At 39.7% G+C, this 18,275-nt stretch overlaps 1 protein-coding gene across 3 annotated transcripts in view; it reads right to left on the minus strand.

Annotated features, from left to right (window-relative positions):
• Window positions 1-18,275, minus strand: part of SMARCA2 (SWI/SNF related, matrix associated, actin dependent regulator of chromatin, subfamily a, member 2) — a 128,549-nt gene that overhangs the window by 32,281 nt on the left and 77,993 nt on the right. For all 3 annotated transcript variants that reach the window (XM_063129294.1, XM_063129292.1, XM_063129293.1), the window contains exons 22-28: window positions 17,281-17,367; window positions 14,922-14,968; window positions 12,685-12,851; window positions 10,471-10,634; window positions 9,315-9,542; window positions 7,650-7,727; window positions 4,195-4,413 (exon numbers count right to left, since the gene is read on the minus strand). In XM_063129294.1, the coding sequence (XP_062985364.1) occupies window positions 4,195-4,413; window positions 7,650-7,727; window positions 9,315-9,542; window positions 10,471-10,634; window positions 12,685-12,851; window positions 14,922-14,968; window positions 17,281-17,367 (990 nt within the window). The remainder of the gene's footprint in view (window positions 1-4,194; window positions 4,414-7,649; window positions 7,728-9,314; window positions 9,543-10,470; window positions 10,635-12,684; window positions 12,852-14,921; window positions 14,969-17,280; window positions 17,368-18,275) is intronic.

The raw sequence follows: 18,275 nt of genomic DNA on the forward strand, positions 1-18,275 counted from the left end.
GGGGTCACATGGACCCACTCCTGTGCACAAATTCCCCCATCCTTTAACCATGGGCATGTCTAGACGAAGGGGGTGGAGGGGTATGATCTCGTGACAGGAGCTGGAGCACACCAGCACTCCAGTCCAAAGGTTAGTTAAAAAAAAAAGAAGCCCCGACCCCGCTCTCCCCACCCCTGATGGACAGGGAGCGCTTGCAGAGCTCCGTGCCCCGTGCCTGGCTCCTCACAGTTACTCACGAGGAGCCGGGACAAAACTGCGACGGCAGGCCACACATCTCGCAGTCTCAGGATCATCCCGAGACCATGGGAAAAACCGGGATGGAAGGGTAGGGCCATATCCCAGGGAAAGGGAGGAACCATCCCTCCCTGCTCCTGGAATCCCCTGTGCGTTGTGTGGATGCACAGGGACGATCCCAGGGCGATCCCTGGGATATCGCCCCGTCTAGACATGCCCCATGGTTTATGTCAATTCAGGCTCACTGTTAACCATTACTAATTGATTGTATGAAACCACCTGACTGACAACCTGATGACCAAGTAGAATAATACTGGCTTTGCTCAGTAACATATTTTGAAATAACAACAACAACAACAACAAGAAATAGGTGAAGAGGAAAGAGCAGATTCTTTACACGGAGTACCACTTACACTGAAATTTTTTCTCCCCCCCCCCAGATTAATTTATTACATTCCCCCCAAAACTCAGCATATCTCGTGATGAAAAACGACATATTTCTCACAGAAAGGAGTACAGAAAGAAGGAAATTCATAAACATTAAAAACAAACAAAAAACCTATGGATGTAAATTTATGGTCTTATTTTATGTTTTCCTTTTATCCTCACACATTCCCCATGCACATATCCTGATTCATACTATGCACACTCAACATTCATATACACAGACTACTCATTTACCTACCATTCTCAGACAAACAGTTTAATACCTGACAATACTGTGATAGTGCTGTCTACCTTCATCTCGGCTCAACATTTTTCCACCAAGGGCATGTAGCCCCTTCTCATCTTTGTGTACTAGTTTCTAAACTTCTGAATACTTGGAACACATAAACATTCCACATCACCTGAACAACTAAGGCCAATGAGGGCTCATTTTAATCAACTGAAACCAGGACCCTTACAGCCCATAGCTATGGAGGTTTCAACCACTGTTTGGTGGGTTTTTTCCCTTTTATTGAGCTCATCTAGCTCAATAAACGGTTTGGCCCAAGTTACTTGAAGGATGTTCTTTCTGCCAAAAGTTCTTACAACAGAGGGGGACTTCTTGGTGGTGGCCCTGCACCTTTGGAATCAGCTTCCATCAGGTGTTTATCAGGCCCATTTTTGCAGGTTTTCAGGAAATCTCTCAAGACCCAACTCTTTTCACTGGCCTTTCTGTAAGTTCTTGGGCTACTGATTCTAGGTAACATCTATATTGATTTTTTTTATCAGTAACCTTTGTTTGTATTGAACTTTTAATGAGTATGTATTTATTAAATGTTACTGTATTTGTCTTGTAAGGTTTTCATTTTGCATGCCACCCTTAAGGGTTTTACCCTTAAAGGTGGCTTAAAATAATTTTAAATAAAAACAATTAATTAAAAATCTAATTTTGAGGATAAACTGGAAAAACCACCATCTCCTCCCTGAAAATCTTCATATTTGTTTTTAATTTGCTAGCACATCATCGCTTTTTGACCATGTGTTAAAAGATAGGTCAAAATTGGATTTGGCTTCTCAAACATATATATACAGATGTCATTTAATGAAGAAATTCTGCATCTTACTGCTTTCTATCAATTTTCTTAAAAAGTTGTTTGTTATTAACACCCCATCAAGTAACAACACCAGAACACAATACATCTTCATTAGAATTTAATAAATAAAACAGTTTTTGGATAAAACTAAATTGAAAACTAATATTAAATATAAGCTAGCTGTCCTTCTGGGCAAACCAAATAAAAATCCATCTTATCAAATTGAGGCCACCACAAGATCATACTCCAAGGAAAATGTTTATTGTGTATAGTTCTGAACTACTACAGGCTGTCAGGCTGAGGCTTAATTCCTATAAATTATATGACCACAGAAGCTTTCTGTTCATAATTATGCTTGGCCAACCAAGATGTACAAAAACTTGAAAGGGGGGGGGGGGAATAGACCAGGGAGGAATTTCAGGCAATTCCTTTTGTAGGGCCATATTATGTGTACAGAATCAGTGATGGCTGTGATGTGGCTGGGAAGAAAGAGGTCACTGCTGCTTATTTAATGCCCTTACTGGCAGAACATATAGATCAGCAGTCAAGGCAAAAGCAAGAGGAAGGGTTGTAGTTTAGTGGTAGAGCACATGCTTTGCATGCACAAATTCCAAGTTCAAGCCCTGGCATCGCCAAGTAGGGATAAAAAAAAAAAGACTCCTGTCTGTAATCCTGGAGAACTGCTGCCAGTCAGTGTAGACAATAGACAGACTGACCAATAATTATATGGCAACCTCCTACGTTCCTAAGGGTGATTGGAATAAGAATAGTACAGGTGCACAGCTGTTCAATGGCTAGGAATACCCAGCACAAGCTCTGGTAGAAGTTATTAACTGCACAATGCCAGCAGCTGTTTTTTTTTAAATAGTTCTTTGGATCCAGCCCACTGTTTCTGGGAAGTAGCCATGTAGGTCAATTCTGCCTTTGTGCCAAGTGAAAGCAGACTGCAGTCTGACTTCTGCCCCTATATCCATGACAATTTCAAAATAGTTAAATAGCTGGAATTTATTTGTCTCTTATTCATTCTCAAAGGGGAGTCTTTTTCCTAGATGGGGGATGCAACTGTGTTGAAATTCTCAGGTGATCGAACACCCATTCTGTCCCAACCACGCACAATTGACAGGCTAGGGCATTTGGGGATATTGTGATGAGGAGGATTCTCTGAAGAATTAAAACACACAGATAGACAAGAATCTAAATCTTAATGGTCTACTGCAACCTCTCATTCTTAGCCATGTTGTTGAATCACAGCACTGTTAAACATGCACAAGGCAATGGAAATATAGAAAGAATGCCTTTTAAAACTTCTAAGGAGATTTTTAATCATTTCCCAAGAAATGTAACACACAGTAATTAGTGATTTTCTATATGGCAAGGAACTGTCAGTATCCAATTAAGAAATGTTTAAAATTATATCAAAAACAACTGAGAGGCTTGTCGCACTTCAAAGACTAACAAATTTGTTCTGGCATAAGCTTTAGTGGATTAAAGCCCACTCCATCAGATGCATGGAGCACTATGTAGAGTTTCAGGAGTGAAACACACAAAGAGACATGTATGATGCAGACATGCATTACTCTGGCAATAATTTAGATTTTTGCAAAGAGGCTTCATGTTAATTTCTGAATAACTATATGAACCATCTGAAAAGTCCACGTTGACCTTAATTACAGTAGAGAGATGTCTTATTTTCTATAAATAAAATCTATCCTTCAAATAGCAACTTTTTGGTCAAATCAGCAGGGCAGCCAAATGGGACTGTCCACAGGCAAGATAAGGATTTCTGCATACTCAGGCAACTTCCTAGGTATGTTTTTTTAAAAAAATATTAGTTTGAAAATTAAAAACAAAGAAAGAAACCAAAATCTGCAACAAAGATTGAACATGCTCATTGTCTGCCAGAAAGCGTGGATGGCTAAAGCCAGTTGGAAACACACACACAGGAAATTGCCTAGAAAAGGGCAAGGGGGAATTGGCCTCATAAGTCCCTTATAATATCCTGGACAGCGGTGGGGAATTAGGATGCAGAGCTCCAACAGGTTGAAGTATCTTGGGAGGGAGGGTAAAACTGGGGTTAGGGATGTGCGCTGAGATTTGTACATCTCCCCATCTCCACCTCACAGACAAAATAAACTCTCTTGTACACTATGGGAAGAGAAAAGTAGAAAAAAATAACCTACACACACACACACACACACACACACACACACACACACTGTACTACTCACATTTGTAGCTAGATGAGCAGCTTCCTGCTCACCTAACTCCAAACCTAAACAAACAGAGCTCAGCTGTCTTACACTGTGATGCTACTGAGGGTGGGTGGGTGTGTCCCAATTGCTCATTCCCGCCCCATCTCCTGTGTGTGTTTCCTTTTGGTCCCCCAACATGTATTCCCCTAATACACAACTAATACAGAAAGGAATATTATACAACATACCCTTAGCCACTGTTTCTCTGTCAGGGCATCACTGTAGTCCACATCCCTGCGTTGGCGGGAGCCTCTGCCAAATATTTTCTCCTCCTCCTCTTCACATGTAAGCCTTTCAACTTCAGCATCATCTTTGATTATCCAGGATGGCAGGTCATCTTCCTCCATCAAGCGTGGTTTGCGTTTTGGATTTCGAGCGTCCTCCCTGCGCCGGTCCATGTCCATTCGCTGTGTGACAAATAAATGTGATCGTTAAGAGAACTACCAGCAAGTAGTTTTCTTAAATTTACTAGCAAGTTTGGTTGTAACTCATTTAAGCTTTTGCAGCATGTCCTGCCATTTTCTTCTACCTCAATGAAGTTACCTGCATTGTGTCATTATCAAATGATAAAACTTGGATTAAAACAGAATGGACTTCTGAGATCCTGAGAACTTGGGAGCACTTGCTAATATTAATGGGAAATGAAGTTAATCAGCATCTCTGAAAATTATAAATTAAAGAAGGCTAATATGAACTCAGGTGGTGAGTGCTGACAGGATTGTAGCCAAAACAGAGACACTGAGAAACATCAGCCATGATCACGGGAACCCAGAGGTTTGCAAAAGGACAAAAGAACTTCAACAGCATCAACAACAAAAAAGTTAAGGGGGAGATTCCTTCTGGAAAACAGTCCAATGGGACTGATTATGCTCAGAACACAGAGGTGAGGGGAAGAAGAGTGGAATGCCCTGCTTGGAGGACTGGCTGAAAGGAAACACTGAACAGCAGCACTCCTTTTAAAAGGGAGGATGCACTGCAACATTTTGGTGCTGGTCCCACTTGTTAATTAGTAGTAATCTTTTAAACACTACTACTTTCTCCAAAATCAGCCCTTTACTAAGGTGATCTGCCACACTAAGAGCTGTTACAGCTTTGGCTATTAAGTATGTGTCATAACAATGAACTTTCCCACAATCTATTCTAAGCTGTTGTGCTTATGGCTCAATTCACACATAACTCTAAGCCAAGACTTTGCATTACATGACCAAACATGAACATGCCCATATGAAGTGCTGGGCTTGTGCGCCCACCCCCCCGGCAACTCCTCCTGCACAACCAGGAGAAAGAATAAGAATCATTACACATTAGCCGATACCTGGCTGTCATTACATGAGCAGGGATTGTGGCTTAAAAGAAACTCTAGTCAATTGCTGAACAAACAAACCTCAAACCCTGGATTGTTTTTCTGCTTTGTTTAGAAACAACTGCATTGTTTAGCAATTCCTGGTGTGCAGTTAAGGATAAACCAGGAATATGCTAAGGTGAAACTAAATTCTGCTTTATTCCTCTTCCCATCTGCATGGTACAAGTGTGTGAGCCCAGCCCATTCCACAGGCTTATTTCTGCTTGTGCACATAATGCTAAATTATGGCTTGGTGTTATGTGCAAACCAGTCCTCTATGTAGGGGCATGGCATGAAATGCAATCTGGACACAACACTCCCTTACAGTTTAGAAATAATTATGGAGTTACAGAATCTCAGCCTTGACTATGAAATTCTACCTGCTAGTGCTCTTACATCTCCGATTACAGACTTCAAAGTGAACTCTGGATCTGTTTTTTAAAAACTAATTAATTAACAAATGAACTAACTGAAAACTTGAATTGTTTGACAACAGAAAAAAGGCATACACAGAGTTCAAACTCCTTTGCTGCATAGGGTGCTGATGACTGCTGATACCATAAGATGCATAGATTAGTAATTCACAGGATGTTATTCTCTTAGTGAAAATGTTTGAATTACTTTTTGTAAAACATGGATTGAAAGGCTTAGCTTGAAATGTTTTTAATTATGTATATTTGAGCGCAGTAACTTTCACTCAAGTCCCACAAATTGGATCAACTAATCAAAATGTAGAATGTGAGGAATTCTGTTCAGCCCCACCGCAAAATGTTTTATACAAAACACTCCTTTGTAATGTTTTTCCAAATCAAAATATGAATTTAACTTACGAGAATGATGAGACATGAAAATACTTGCGAATGCTGGGAATCTAATATGGTTTTAATACATTTCTAATTGTACATACTGTGAAGTCACAAGAACTATATTGTCTTATAATTTTATCTACTTTTTTAAAAATCCATATTACTATAATGTCGGTCCTTTTAAAAGAAGACAGAGGAAGAGTTATTTTTAATTTTTAGAGATATTAAAGACTTATTTCATTGAAGAAATGCTCTCAGGAGGAGGACATACTCAATGGCCTTTGCAGACCAGTATTATTTTGTTTGTTGTGGAAATTACCCAAATAAAGCAGCAAGTTTGTGGATATCTGAAATGTACCATTGGATAACCCCAAAGACTGCTAAACTGGTGGGATTTACTAGAAAGTGAATGTGCGCCTTCTCTTTGACTAGCACCTCAGTGCTAAACCAGTTCTTGTTCATTCCTTACTTCATATATATAACCAATTCCTCATTTGCTTCCCTTCCTCATTGATCCAACATTCTTAGCCCTTCCTATTATTCATGACTAATTATATAATCTGGATGCACGTCTCCTTTATTTATGTTGATTTTTTAAAATGATTTAAAAAAATTTAATTATTGTTGCGATGTTTAAATTTGTACAATGTCCTTAGTACTGCTGAATAAGGGCAGTAAACAAATTTTAATCAATCGCTCAATCACTCCTGTTACAGCGAAACAATTGTTTCTCAGCTGCTTCTTGCTTTCATTTCCTCTGATCAAGCTCTGCAGCTGAGAACCAGCAGATAGGGGCAGGGGTAGGCAATAGACAGAACAGACAAAGGACAGTAACCAGTTGGGTTATAAACTGAGCAGGTGCCACAGCAACCTCTTGTGGCACATAGGAAAAAATGCATTCTAAGACTTCCTGTCAATCCAACAGACAGGTGAACGTTTTACTTAATGCGGTTTCCATAGGAAGGCAAAAAAGAACCATTAATTTGGTTCATGTTGAGTGAAGTATATGGAGACAATAGAAGGAACAGATCCATTTGTCTCCCTACATCTCGGTCAACACAGAGGCTATTTTCAGAACAGAAACGCAACGTTTTACTAGTTCAAATTATATATTTTCAACAGTGATACTCTATAGCATTAGGATGTTTTTAGGATGTTTTAATAATGTGTACTATGTTTTTAATCAATTTTATGTATTTATACTTATTGTTTTTACCCGCCTCAATCCAAACGGATTGAGAAAAATTATTATTATTATTATTATTATTATTATTATTATTATTATTATTATTTTATAATAATAATAATAATAATTATTATTATTATAATTATTAAATGTTACCTAGTAACATTTTACTAGGTAGCAAAATGTTACCTAGTACAGACTGCCCTTGCATTTCTCAACTTCAGAACTTTAAGAAACTGTAATGGAACTCCATCACTAGACTTGAAACTGAGATGTGAAGGTAATCAAAGGCAATAGAGATGTGATTACCATGAAAAGCTCAAATTCCTCTTCATGCCGCGCAATCATCTGATTCAGAGTCTCATCATCTGGAACTTCGTCTTCTTCCTATAGATAAAGAGAAAAAATGTAAGATTATATATGCATGTGCCTGTATAAAAATATATAGAAGTTGATGAGACATGTGTAGAAGATACTAGAGGTGTACACTGACCCCAGTATTCAGTTTGATCCTCAATTCGGAAAACAGCACACTTAGTCTCGGAACAATTGGGAGGCCACCCTACTTCGACTCTGATCCAAATCTCAATTTGGAAATCCAGATCTTCTTATCTCCCATTGACTATCATTGGAAAGCAATACACAACTATAGCTTTTTCCCTGTTTGTCAGAAATGGATGAAATCTGTACTTTCTTATGTAAGGGGGGAAATCCAATTTTAGGATCAGTTTGGGAGGAACAGATGAGCCTTCTACATCCTTCCCCAATCAATCATTAGAATACAGATAGAAAACTTTAAGTTCCAGAACTACACCAAATTTAGATTTTATTTGTTGTACATACCATAAAATGTTTTTAGGGCATAATCCTATGGCCACTAGGCACTGTCTAGATGGCCATAGGATTTTTCATTTTCTGGAAACCAAAGCAAGAGCCAGGGCTCAAACCATGGTCCTCAGAAACCATGTTCCCTCCCCTCTGTAGCCAGTTCAGACACGGGGAAAAGTGAGGGTCCCAGGGAGGGGAGGAAAACCCAGAAACCGTGTTATGCAGCTTTCTATGCACCATGTGGCCTTTCCCCCTCCCTTTTTGAATCACCCTGTCTAGACAGGCAAAATCACCCATCTAACTGAAAATGCAGGGTGTCTGGCACATGGAGGCAAGGTTCACTACTGTGTTCCAGACACCCTACACTGCATAGTCATCAACCTCTAAGTTCAGGGCTGATGACTATCTCCTAGGACTGCACCCTTTGTGTTTTTCAGGAATACTGTTGTTGTTTTTAATTTTATCAAATTCCAATCTGCATTACTCAACTATGTTTTAAAAAAAGTAAGACTCAGTTGTTTGAGGACTGCCACTATACATAGCCATGTTTGTAAAATATAATATTCAAAACCATTAGATGATGTTAATATAATAAAATAGTCCTTTCAGGGATGATTGAATAAGATATCCAGTGATTAGCAGGTGGACTCCTTGTCCAGTGTATGACCAGCATAAATTTTGCTAAATATTATAAATGTCAAATATAAAGATCAGAACAATTATGCGGATTTGTCCAACTTGCATAATTAACACAGGTCACAAAATTTGCCCAGGCACACAATTCTTGTGTGACATATACGCAGAACATTTAGGGGACGTCTGCTGGTAGAAGAGAGTGGGATGGCAATTTTCACCCATTTCTCCTCCCCTCTTCAGCCCTCTGTGCCACCCTATAAACACTCTTCCAGAAATTACCCCAGGGCTGCATGGGGCTGCAAGGGGGAGGGAGAACTGACAAAAATGGCTCTTCCTCTCTTCTGCCATTGGCCTTTCTTCTCCCATGAGCAGAATTCTGCTGAAGGGATGCTCCCGCTGGTGGAACATTAGTTAGGATCCAAGCCAATGAATACTGGGATACTGGGAGTGGGGTGAAGAAGAGGTGAATATATTTCTATAATTAGCACTTAAAACAAGTTTACACAATACCTCATTTTCTTCTTCATGTTCCAATATGGCCTGGAGAAAAGCCCTTCGCTCGTGGCTTGAAGACTTTTGGTCAAACATGCCAGCCTGAATAACTTTCTGATCCACATTCAGTTTATACTTGGCAGCTGCAAGAATTTTCTCCTCCACACTGTTCACTGTGCACAGTCGTAGGACTCGGACTTCATTCTGCTGTCCAATTCGGTGAGCTCTGTCTTGTGCCTGCAAGTCCTGTGAAAAATGTAAGAGATTCAATGTATTAGTCTCTTGGAGCCACAGGGTGGTTGACCAAAGTAAAACACCAGCACTAACTTTCTACATCTATAATGATAAGATGCTAAAGACCATAATCATAAATTCAGAAACTGCTTAAATCTTAAGCTCTCATTTACAGAATAAAATGAAAGTGCACGGGTTACTTAACGCAATGGATATATTTTATTGAATTTTATTGAATTAATGTATTTAAGTATTTAACTCAAATGTGGATTTAAAGGATGGGGCTCATTTTTGCCAACGTAAGTTCAAACAATCCAATTCTGGTGCCCAACTATTTGAGTTTCAAACTCTAATAAGTAGACTACAATTGTCCTTCAAATCCAATTAGATGTATAAGTCTGTATCTTAGAGGTCAAAGATGAATTTATTTAGATTTTTTTCCACGCACATTCATTCCATTACAAGTTCTCTGATCATTTATAGCACGTTCCGTGATCATGCTGGGGGTGAAGTGAGGTTTTCACCTGGCTCTCCACCACACCACCACCAATCCCCAATCCCCAGGCCTTTGGAGGCCACCTTTGGCCTGCAGGTTGTCTACCCCTTCTCTAGGCAATTGCAAGTATAACATCAAGCAATTCTAGATGTTGGCAGCTATGTTTTAAAAGGGGGAACTCTTTCTCTGGCAGAAGGAATTCAAAAATCCAACTTACAGAATCAACACAGAAGATCCCACTGTTCAAAAGAGACTAAATACATTGGCATACTGACGTTGGTCACAGAACATAACAATAAAGATTGATTTGACTGATTGGCATACTGTCTTTTCATGATCACTGAAAGTATACATGAAAACAATACTTTGCTAACATTTTCAATATAGAAAGGGAACAGTTTCTTCATAAAACAAAAGCACAGTAAATAGTGGTCAGTAACTAACCTGATGGGGATTCCAATCACTGTCAAAAATTATGACAGTATCAGCTGCCTGAAGGTTCAAGCCCAGACCTCCTGCCCTTGTGCTCAACAGAAAGATGAAGTACTGTGAATTGGGCTCATTGAACTTCTTAAGCAGAGTTGCTCGATCCTCTGATTTGGTTGTTCCTGAAAAGAGATGTCATTAAAATGACACATGTCACTCAAACGCTTCTTTAAAAAGTGTCCTATCAAAATTTCCCATGTCTCATGGAAATCCGTAGAACAGGGGAGTTACAACTGAGTTAATTCTTACTGCTTTCAATGGAACTTAGTTGTAACCAACTTCAGTTGTATTGGAGTCTTTATACCTTTGTTAAAGGGTGTTATCGGTGAACATTAAATAACTAGAATGAACACACATCAATTCCTCATTTTTTGCACAGTATTTGTTTGGGTTGCAAACTTTTTAGGACATACTCATGTTTAATAGATCCAAATAATTGGCATCATCCAACACTACCTGAAGCCGAGAAGCTACAGAACCTTGCCTAAAATGGTAGATTTGATACTGGGCAGTAGTTATCAGAAACCACAGGGGCTAAACTAGGCTGAAACTGCTGTTTTTCCAGAAGTCTTTTGTTTTGCTTAATATATTCCTATCTCTCTCTGTCTGTCTGTCTGTCTCTCTCTCTCTCTCTCTTTCATTGAAGGAAGATGAAAAATCAACATTTCGATCTCAGATAGAAACAGAGGTGATTATTCCAAAGCACAGGGGAAGAACATTTAGCTGAAATTCACTGAACTCTATATACCTATATATCTATATATATTCAGACCAACAAAAGGTCCCTTTAGTTAAGTAACTCTTCCCAAGAGAGAAATTAACAAGCATGCAATCTGTATGATTTAATTTTTTTAAAAGTATTTAAACATCGTATTTCTACAGAAACATTCCTTTAAGAACTATAAAACATTTTACCAGCCCTAATGAATTAAACTTCCCAAGTTATTTTAGGAGAAAACATAAAGGCCCTACATCATCTACTGCTTAAATAGACAAATTCTGAAAGTTTATTAGTTCAACTAAAACTGGTCAGACCACAACAGTTAACATCACAAACAAAACATCTCATGCTACTAAATTAATCATTGAGTTAAGGATTAAGCTGTTATATGCCTTTCTGAAGAATATTAATTGGGGCCAAATGAGAGAGGCATTCAGATATACAGCCCTCCAATAATGTATTTTTTCTTAATTTTTATGCGATTTTACCTTGATTCTATAGTATCTTTGGAAATCCTGTGTGAAACTAGAACTCTGTTGTATAAAGTACTGCATAAAAGAATATGAAAAGACTTTAGCATTGGATTTCTGCCAGATCTGCATTTTGAAAATGCAATCTTTGTTGTAAACTACGACGGCTGGAAATGGTCATTTTCGGCCACTGTAGTTTACAACAGTAGAACTATGGCAGGCCAGAGCGGCTCTCCTGGAGGACGGGAAGCTCACCAGCATGAGTGGAGGCTCCAGGTAAGTCCCAGGGGCAGGAGCCAGCAGCTCACTGGGTTCAGAAGGTGAACAGGAGGGGTAGTGGGGTGAGAAGGAGGGGAGGTGGCTGGGAAACCACAACAGCTGCCCCCACTTCAGATTCGGAAGTGAATCCAAAGTTGGGGTGGTTCTGAGGTGCCCTGAGTCGAATTGGGGCTCATTTGGAAGCTCTGAATTGCCCTCGGAGGCAAAATGTGTGTGTGTGCGTGTGTGTGTGTGTGTGTGTGTGTGTGTGTGTGTGTGTGCAAAGCCCTACTTAAAACAATGATATGATAGAAGGAATAATACTTGTTTATATAACCAATTTTTGAATATTCAAACCATTTTTCATCTCAGTAATGGTTACAACGCCCTTGCAAGGTAGGTCAGTATTACTTCAAGAATGCAGACGGGAGCTGAAGCAGTAGCTTGCCTTAATTACATCTAATGAGTTCTTGACTCAGGTGAGATCTGAACAAGGGACTTCCTGGCCGATACCTTACGCTCCTAGCCACTCTACTCCATGCCACTCGAGCTCTACCAGTGGATGAAGAGAGGAGAGCATCCCAGTGTCCCAGACCACTGGACTGGTAATCAGTAGGAAGAAATAAGTATTAAGAGATGGGAGGACCTAGCCAAAGATGACAGGCTTCGTGACCACCATATGCCCCGATTTATTTCCTGAGCTTCTTTCATCTTGGACATTACCATCAAGTCGCAGGTAAGCAAAGTTTCGAAAGGCAAAATAGTCTTCCATAATGGTCATGAGCGATGTCATTTGACAGAAGAGAAGCACACGGTGGTTAGTGGCTCGCAACTTTGGTAGAATTCGATCAAGTAGCTCAAACTTCCCTGAGGCCCGATAAAGCTCGGCTCTGCGAAGAAGAAGAAGAAAACAAATGTAATCAATAATGCTTTATTTTTTTATTTTTTTATTTATTGCTTTTCTATACCGCCCAATAGCCGAAGCTCTCTGGGCGGTTCACAAAAATTAAAATCATAGTAAAACAATCAACTGGTTAAAAGCACAAATACACAATACAATATAAAAAGCACAACCAGAATAAAAACCACGCAGTAAAATTGATATAAAATTAAAATACAGAGTTAAAACAGTAAAATTTAAATTTAAGTTAAAATTAAGTGTTAAAATACTGAGTGAATAAAAAGTCTTCAGCTGGCGACGAAAGCAGTACAGTGTAGTCGCCAGGCGGACCTCTCTGGGGAGCTCATTCCACAACCGGGGTGCCACAGCACAGAAAGCCCTCCTCCTAGTAGCCACCTGCCTCACTTCCTTTGGCAGGGGCTCACGGAGAAGGGCCCCTGAAGATGATCTTAAGCTCCAGGCAGGTACATATGGGAGGAGGCGTTCCTTCAAATAACCTGGCCCCAAACCGTTTAGGGCTTTAAATGTCAATACCAGCACTTTGAATCGGGCCCGGACCTGGACTGGCAGCCAATGAAGTTGTAAAAGGACTGGGGTAATATGATCTCGCCGGCCAGTCCCTGTTAGTAAACGGGCTGCCCTATTTTGTACCAGCTGAAGCTTCCGGACCGTTTTCAAAGGCAGCCCCACGTATAACGCATTGCAGTAATCCAAGCGAGAGGTTATCAGAGCATGGATAACTGTAGCTAGGCTATCACTGTCCAGATAAGAGCGCAGTTGGTATATCAGCCTAAGCTGATAAAAGGTGCTCTTTGCCACTGAGTTCACCTGTGCCTCAAGTGACAGTTCTGGATCCAAGAGCATCCCCCAAACTATGGACCCGATCCTTTAGGGAGAGTGCAACCCCGTCCAGGACAGGGCAAACATCACCTCGCTGGACAGATGCATGTCCGAAATATTATTTGTGCATGTATGAAATAATGCTGGCTACATTATCATTTTTATGCAGGTTATACTTCTTGTTTATATGCAGTTAAGCTAGCAGCTTGAAATAGAATATGGACAGCTAATACTGTGTGCTTTCTTCTCAGATATTAGAGTGCACACTTCCCATTAATTTATTATTACATTTATATCCCAGCCTTTTTTCCTCTTGTAAGGAGCCCAGGGTGGCTCCGTTTCCATTTTATCTTCACAATAACCCTGTGTGGTAGGTTAGGTGAAGAGTCAGTGACTGGCCCAAAGTCACCCAGTGAGCTGGAAGGGATTTACCCTCAATTAAACCAATGGGTTTTACTTTGTAATTTATTTTATCTTAATTGGTGAAACTGATAACTTCTTTCATTCTTCACTCACCAGCACTGATAACAGATGCCTACTAGAAAAGAATGCTTCATCCTGACTCAGCCATATCTTCATTAGAAAGAATGTTACTTTTAAAACAATAGGGTAGGCAACCTTTTTGTGCCCGTGGGACAAATTTGAGAAACTCTCCTGGGCACCTCCAAAAAATGGCTGCCATGAGACACATGACAAAGGACAAGTAACCTGGCCAAAAGACTGACTATAAAGCAGAGGTGAGGATTGAGCCCCAACACACTAAACAACTCAGTTGAACCCACAGGTCTTAGCACCAAGAGAAGCCTATTTCACATCGATCCCATTGGCAGGTAAGAATATGTGTTCATTCCATTATTTTTCTTTTTTTAAGTGGAAGGGGTAAGGCTCTTTGACAGACACCTAGCAAGGTGTCTGTTGCCCACAGACACCCTGTTGCCCACCCCTCCACTGGATGATACACTAGAGCAGGAGTGAGCAGGCCAATCTTCAGATGTTTGGAAATTGAACTCCCAGAAGCCCTGCCAGCAAAGTCATGAATGTTGGGAGTTGAATCCCCAAACATCTGGAGATCTACTTTCTGCCCACCCCTGCACTAGAGGATATTAGAGAATAATACATTAATTAATTATTTTAATAAATAATTCCTCTTGAAACTAAAAAAACGACAACGAACACATGGACAAAGTAATCTTGGATAGGTGCACAGAAAAAAAATTACCCATTGATGACACCATTTGCATAGCCCAAATGTTCAGCAAAGGATTCCTGCAAAATTATAAGAGTGAATTATTTAACATTTCTAGATTAAAAGACACCCAACACTATGATTATTATTTTTTAAAAAAAGACAAAAACTTTCAATCCAGCTGTTATTTAAATAATGGATTTTAGGAACGGCATTTTTCTTACAAATGCATGAACTACATTAAAATAAATATACTTATTTTTGTGAATTAACTGGCAAATGGTTGGATTAGTAAATAAATGACCAATATAAAGTATATTTTATCGTACCAATGTACAAACATTTTCATAATATATGAATAAGTGTATGCTTGTAAAAAATAATGGTTTATTAATGAAAAGGTATTCTCTTGTCTAAATAGTCATGTTCACACATAACAATAAGCCAGAATTGCTGGCTTATCCTGGTTTACTTGTGAATGAGCAGTGTGCTGGTTTCACACAGATTGTTGCTCCCACTTCGTCCTTCCCTTCACATGAGCAGTCAAAACAGATTAGCAAAGATAAGTTTCAAGTGACATCCAAATCAGGGCTCTTGGTTTGTTGCTCCCAAACAATAGCCCCTTGGGCAAAGTGGGAACAAACATTTCACAGTAAACCAGGGTTAGCCAGTACTTCTGGGTCATCCTCATGTACAAATACAGCCAATGTATCGTCTCAAATGCATGTGATTCCAATGCATGTTAGCTTATATGTAGTCTTGCCTTGTCAGTTTCCTTGTATGTTGCATACTTCTCTGCAGAGCTGCCTTTGGCAAGAAATTGGCCAGGCAAGAAATAACGCATATCTGACAGCCATAAGAGCACACTTGCGAAAGACCGACAAAATAATAACAACAATAATAAAAATATGAAAACATCTGTGCTGTTTTCTGGGAGCAAAAAAAAAAAAAATCATGTTAAAAAGGGTGGTGAACCAGTGACGGTCGCTCCGAAGTGCTGCTTGGGCGCTGGTGGAAGGGCTCTCATGCGAGATTGCAAAGAGCAGCAGGGTTTTTTTCTGCTCTTGCTGCGAGGCTCTATAGCCAATTCCTGCAACCCACAAAGAAATTGCTCTCCCAGGTTCGGACAACACAACAACTCATTGTGTACTGTGTTATCTGTACAGCACCATGTACATTGATGGTGCTATATAAATAAATAATAATAATAATAATAATAATGGACCAAACAATCCCTAGAACAAGCCATGGCAGTTGTCAGGGTGGTTTGTTGCCAAAAAAATAAGCCACCTTGCAGGAAGCAGTCAAGGTTCAGATACCACAACAACCATTCCTGGCTTGTTACCCACGAGGGGTTGTCATGTCGTGCAAACTCAGTCTGCAGGGTGGCTTATTTTAAACCATGCAGTGTGTGGTTTATTTTTCTTGAACAAGCCACTTTGAGAACTCATGGCTTGTTGCTGGGCTGTTCAGAATGGTTAACAAGAAAACATGCTGCATTCAGACAACACGCTAACCTACACCATGGAAAAAGCACTGCGTTTAGACAACACAATAACCCACCCTGCATGAAATGCCCTGGTGGGTTAGTGTGTGTGTGAGAACCCGGCCACACTCTCACCATACCACCATTTATCAAGCACAGTACTACAATCTATTTGGTAATGTGGCTTTTGCTGACATAGCAGTACTGATCCATACTGCATCATCAAGTGAGTTGGCTCACATCATCACTGAAAACAAGTTGTTAAACCCATCTCAATGTTAAACCCATCTCAAACACTTATTTCCAGTGCAATAATTGACAGAACTGCACAGCCCCAAATAATTCAGAATACCTACACTACACTCTCACAACAGCTGAAAGGAACCCAAATAATTCAGAGCTATTTCATTCGCTGCTTAATATAACTTCATCCTTCTCATTTATATCATTGCTTCCACCACCCCAACAGTTACGCCTTTATGTTTGGACATGAAAAGAGAACACAAATGAGGTAACAGAAATATTTACATGTTCTTCTGCATCTCAAGAGCGTTCTTTACTCCTGAAACAAGCCTACTTAAATAATATTGCAGCTTATCTTAGACAACGAACCACAGCTCAGAAATAGATTCTTGAATTGAACATGTACAATATTTAACAGCTTTTGGCTCTTATTTTTATGAAATAAAATGGCCTGATTTACAAAGTATTCCAAAGACTGAAACACAATTTAAGACAGACAGGAACACTTGAGCAATGGTGAAGAATCACCCAAGTGCCTTGGCAACATGGGAAATATCTTTCCTTCCTGTACCACCTCTTGTTTTGGCTAGATCAGAACAAAGCACAAGATTACCCTTCTATCATATCACCCTCCAAGAAAACAAAAACACACAGTCAATCTACCTCAATATGCTGAAACATATATGGGTGATTGCATATCTTTCTCAACTGCATGATGGTATTCATAAGGGTTTTAGCTCCTCCTTTTCCCTGAGGAAGTAACAAAAGAGTATTCATGAATCAAGTAAAAATTTTGAAAGGCATAAATTCACACACTGCAACATACTTGTTGTATTGTCATATAATACATTTATTTCTTTTAAAATATTTATATCCCACCTATACTAGTATAAGTTCAAGGCAGCTAACAACAACTTTAAAAAAATAAATCAATCAAAACTTTTAACAATCCTCTCAAATGTACATTAAACATGAAAACAGCAGTGATAATAACAACACAGAAGCAATCAAAATAGTTTAACAGAGCAATCTAGGAGAACGTCCCAGTGGCCATAACATACCGTAGATCTCCCATACTTCCTGAGGCCTTAGATGCACTAAAAACCTCATGAGGGAATTTCCCTGCACCCAAGCTGCAAGAAGATCCATGGCAGCTCCTCTTCTGAGTTTAGAGGGGCAGGAAAGAAGAAAAGAGGATGAGATGGTGGGCAGGGAGGGGGAAGGAGAGCCATGGATCTGCTGGATTCACAAGCCTCTCCATTCCCATTCGCATCCCTGTCCTCTAAAATCAGCTAGACAGGCTCAAAGGCCTGTCTAGCTAAATATGCTAGAACAGGAGGCAAAAACTCCTCCCTCCAACAGGGCTTAGGACAGATGGATAGAGCAGTAATTCCACAGGATTGCATTCTCAATATTCAAAAGAAAGAGACAGAGGAAAAAAATCACACTAAATGTCTTCTTTAAAAAGGCCTTTTCTAGTTTTTGGAAGGTTAATAATGAGGAAGTGAGACAGGCCTCACTTGGAAGGGACTTCTAGAGCCTACATGCAGCCACCAAAGAGACAAAATGTATGCCCCTTGTAAAATATCTTACCTCAAAGTCCCAAATGATAGAATACAGGTAGCCTCCTATTTGTGTTAATTAACAATGCTGGTTTT

Source organism: Elgaria multicarinata, chromosome 6 (assembly GCF_023053635.1).
Source record: "Elgaria multicarinata webbii isolate HBS135686 ecotype San Diego chromosome 6, rElgMul1.1.pri, whole genome shotgun sequence".
Classification (NCBI taxonomy): domain Eukaryota; kingdom Metazoa; phylum Chordata; class Lepidosauria; order Squamata; family Anguidae; genus Elgaria; species Elgaria multicarinata.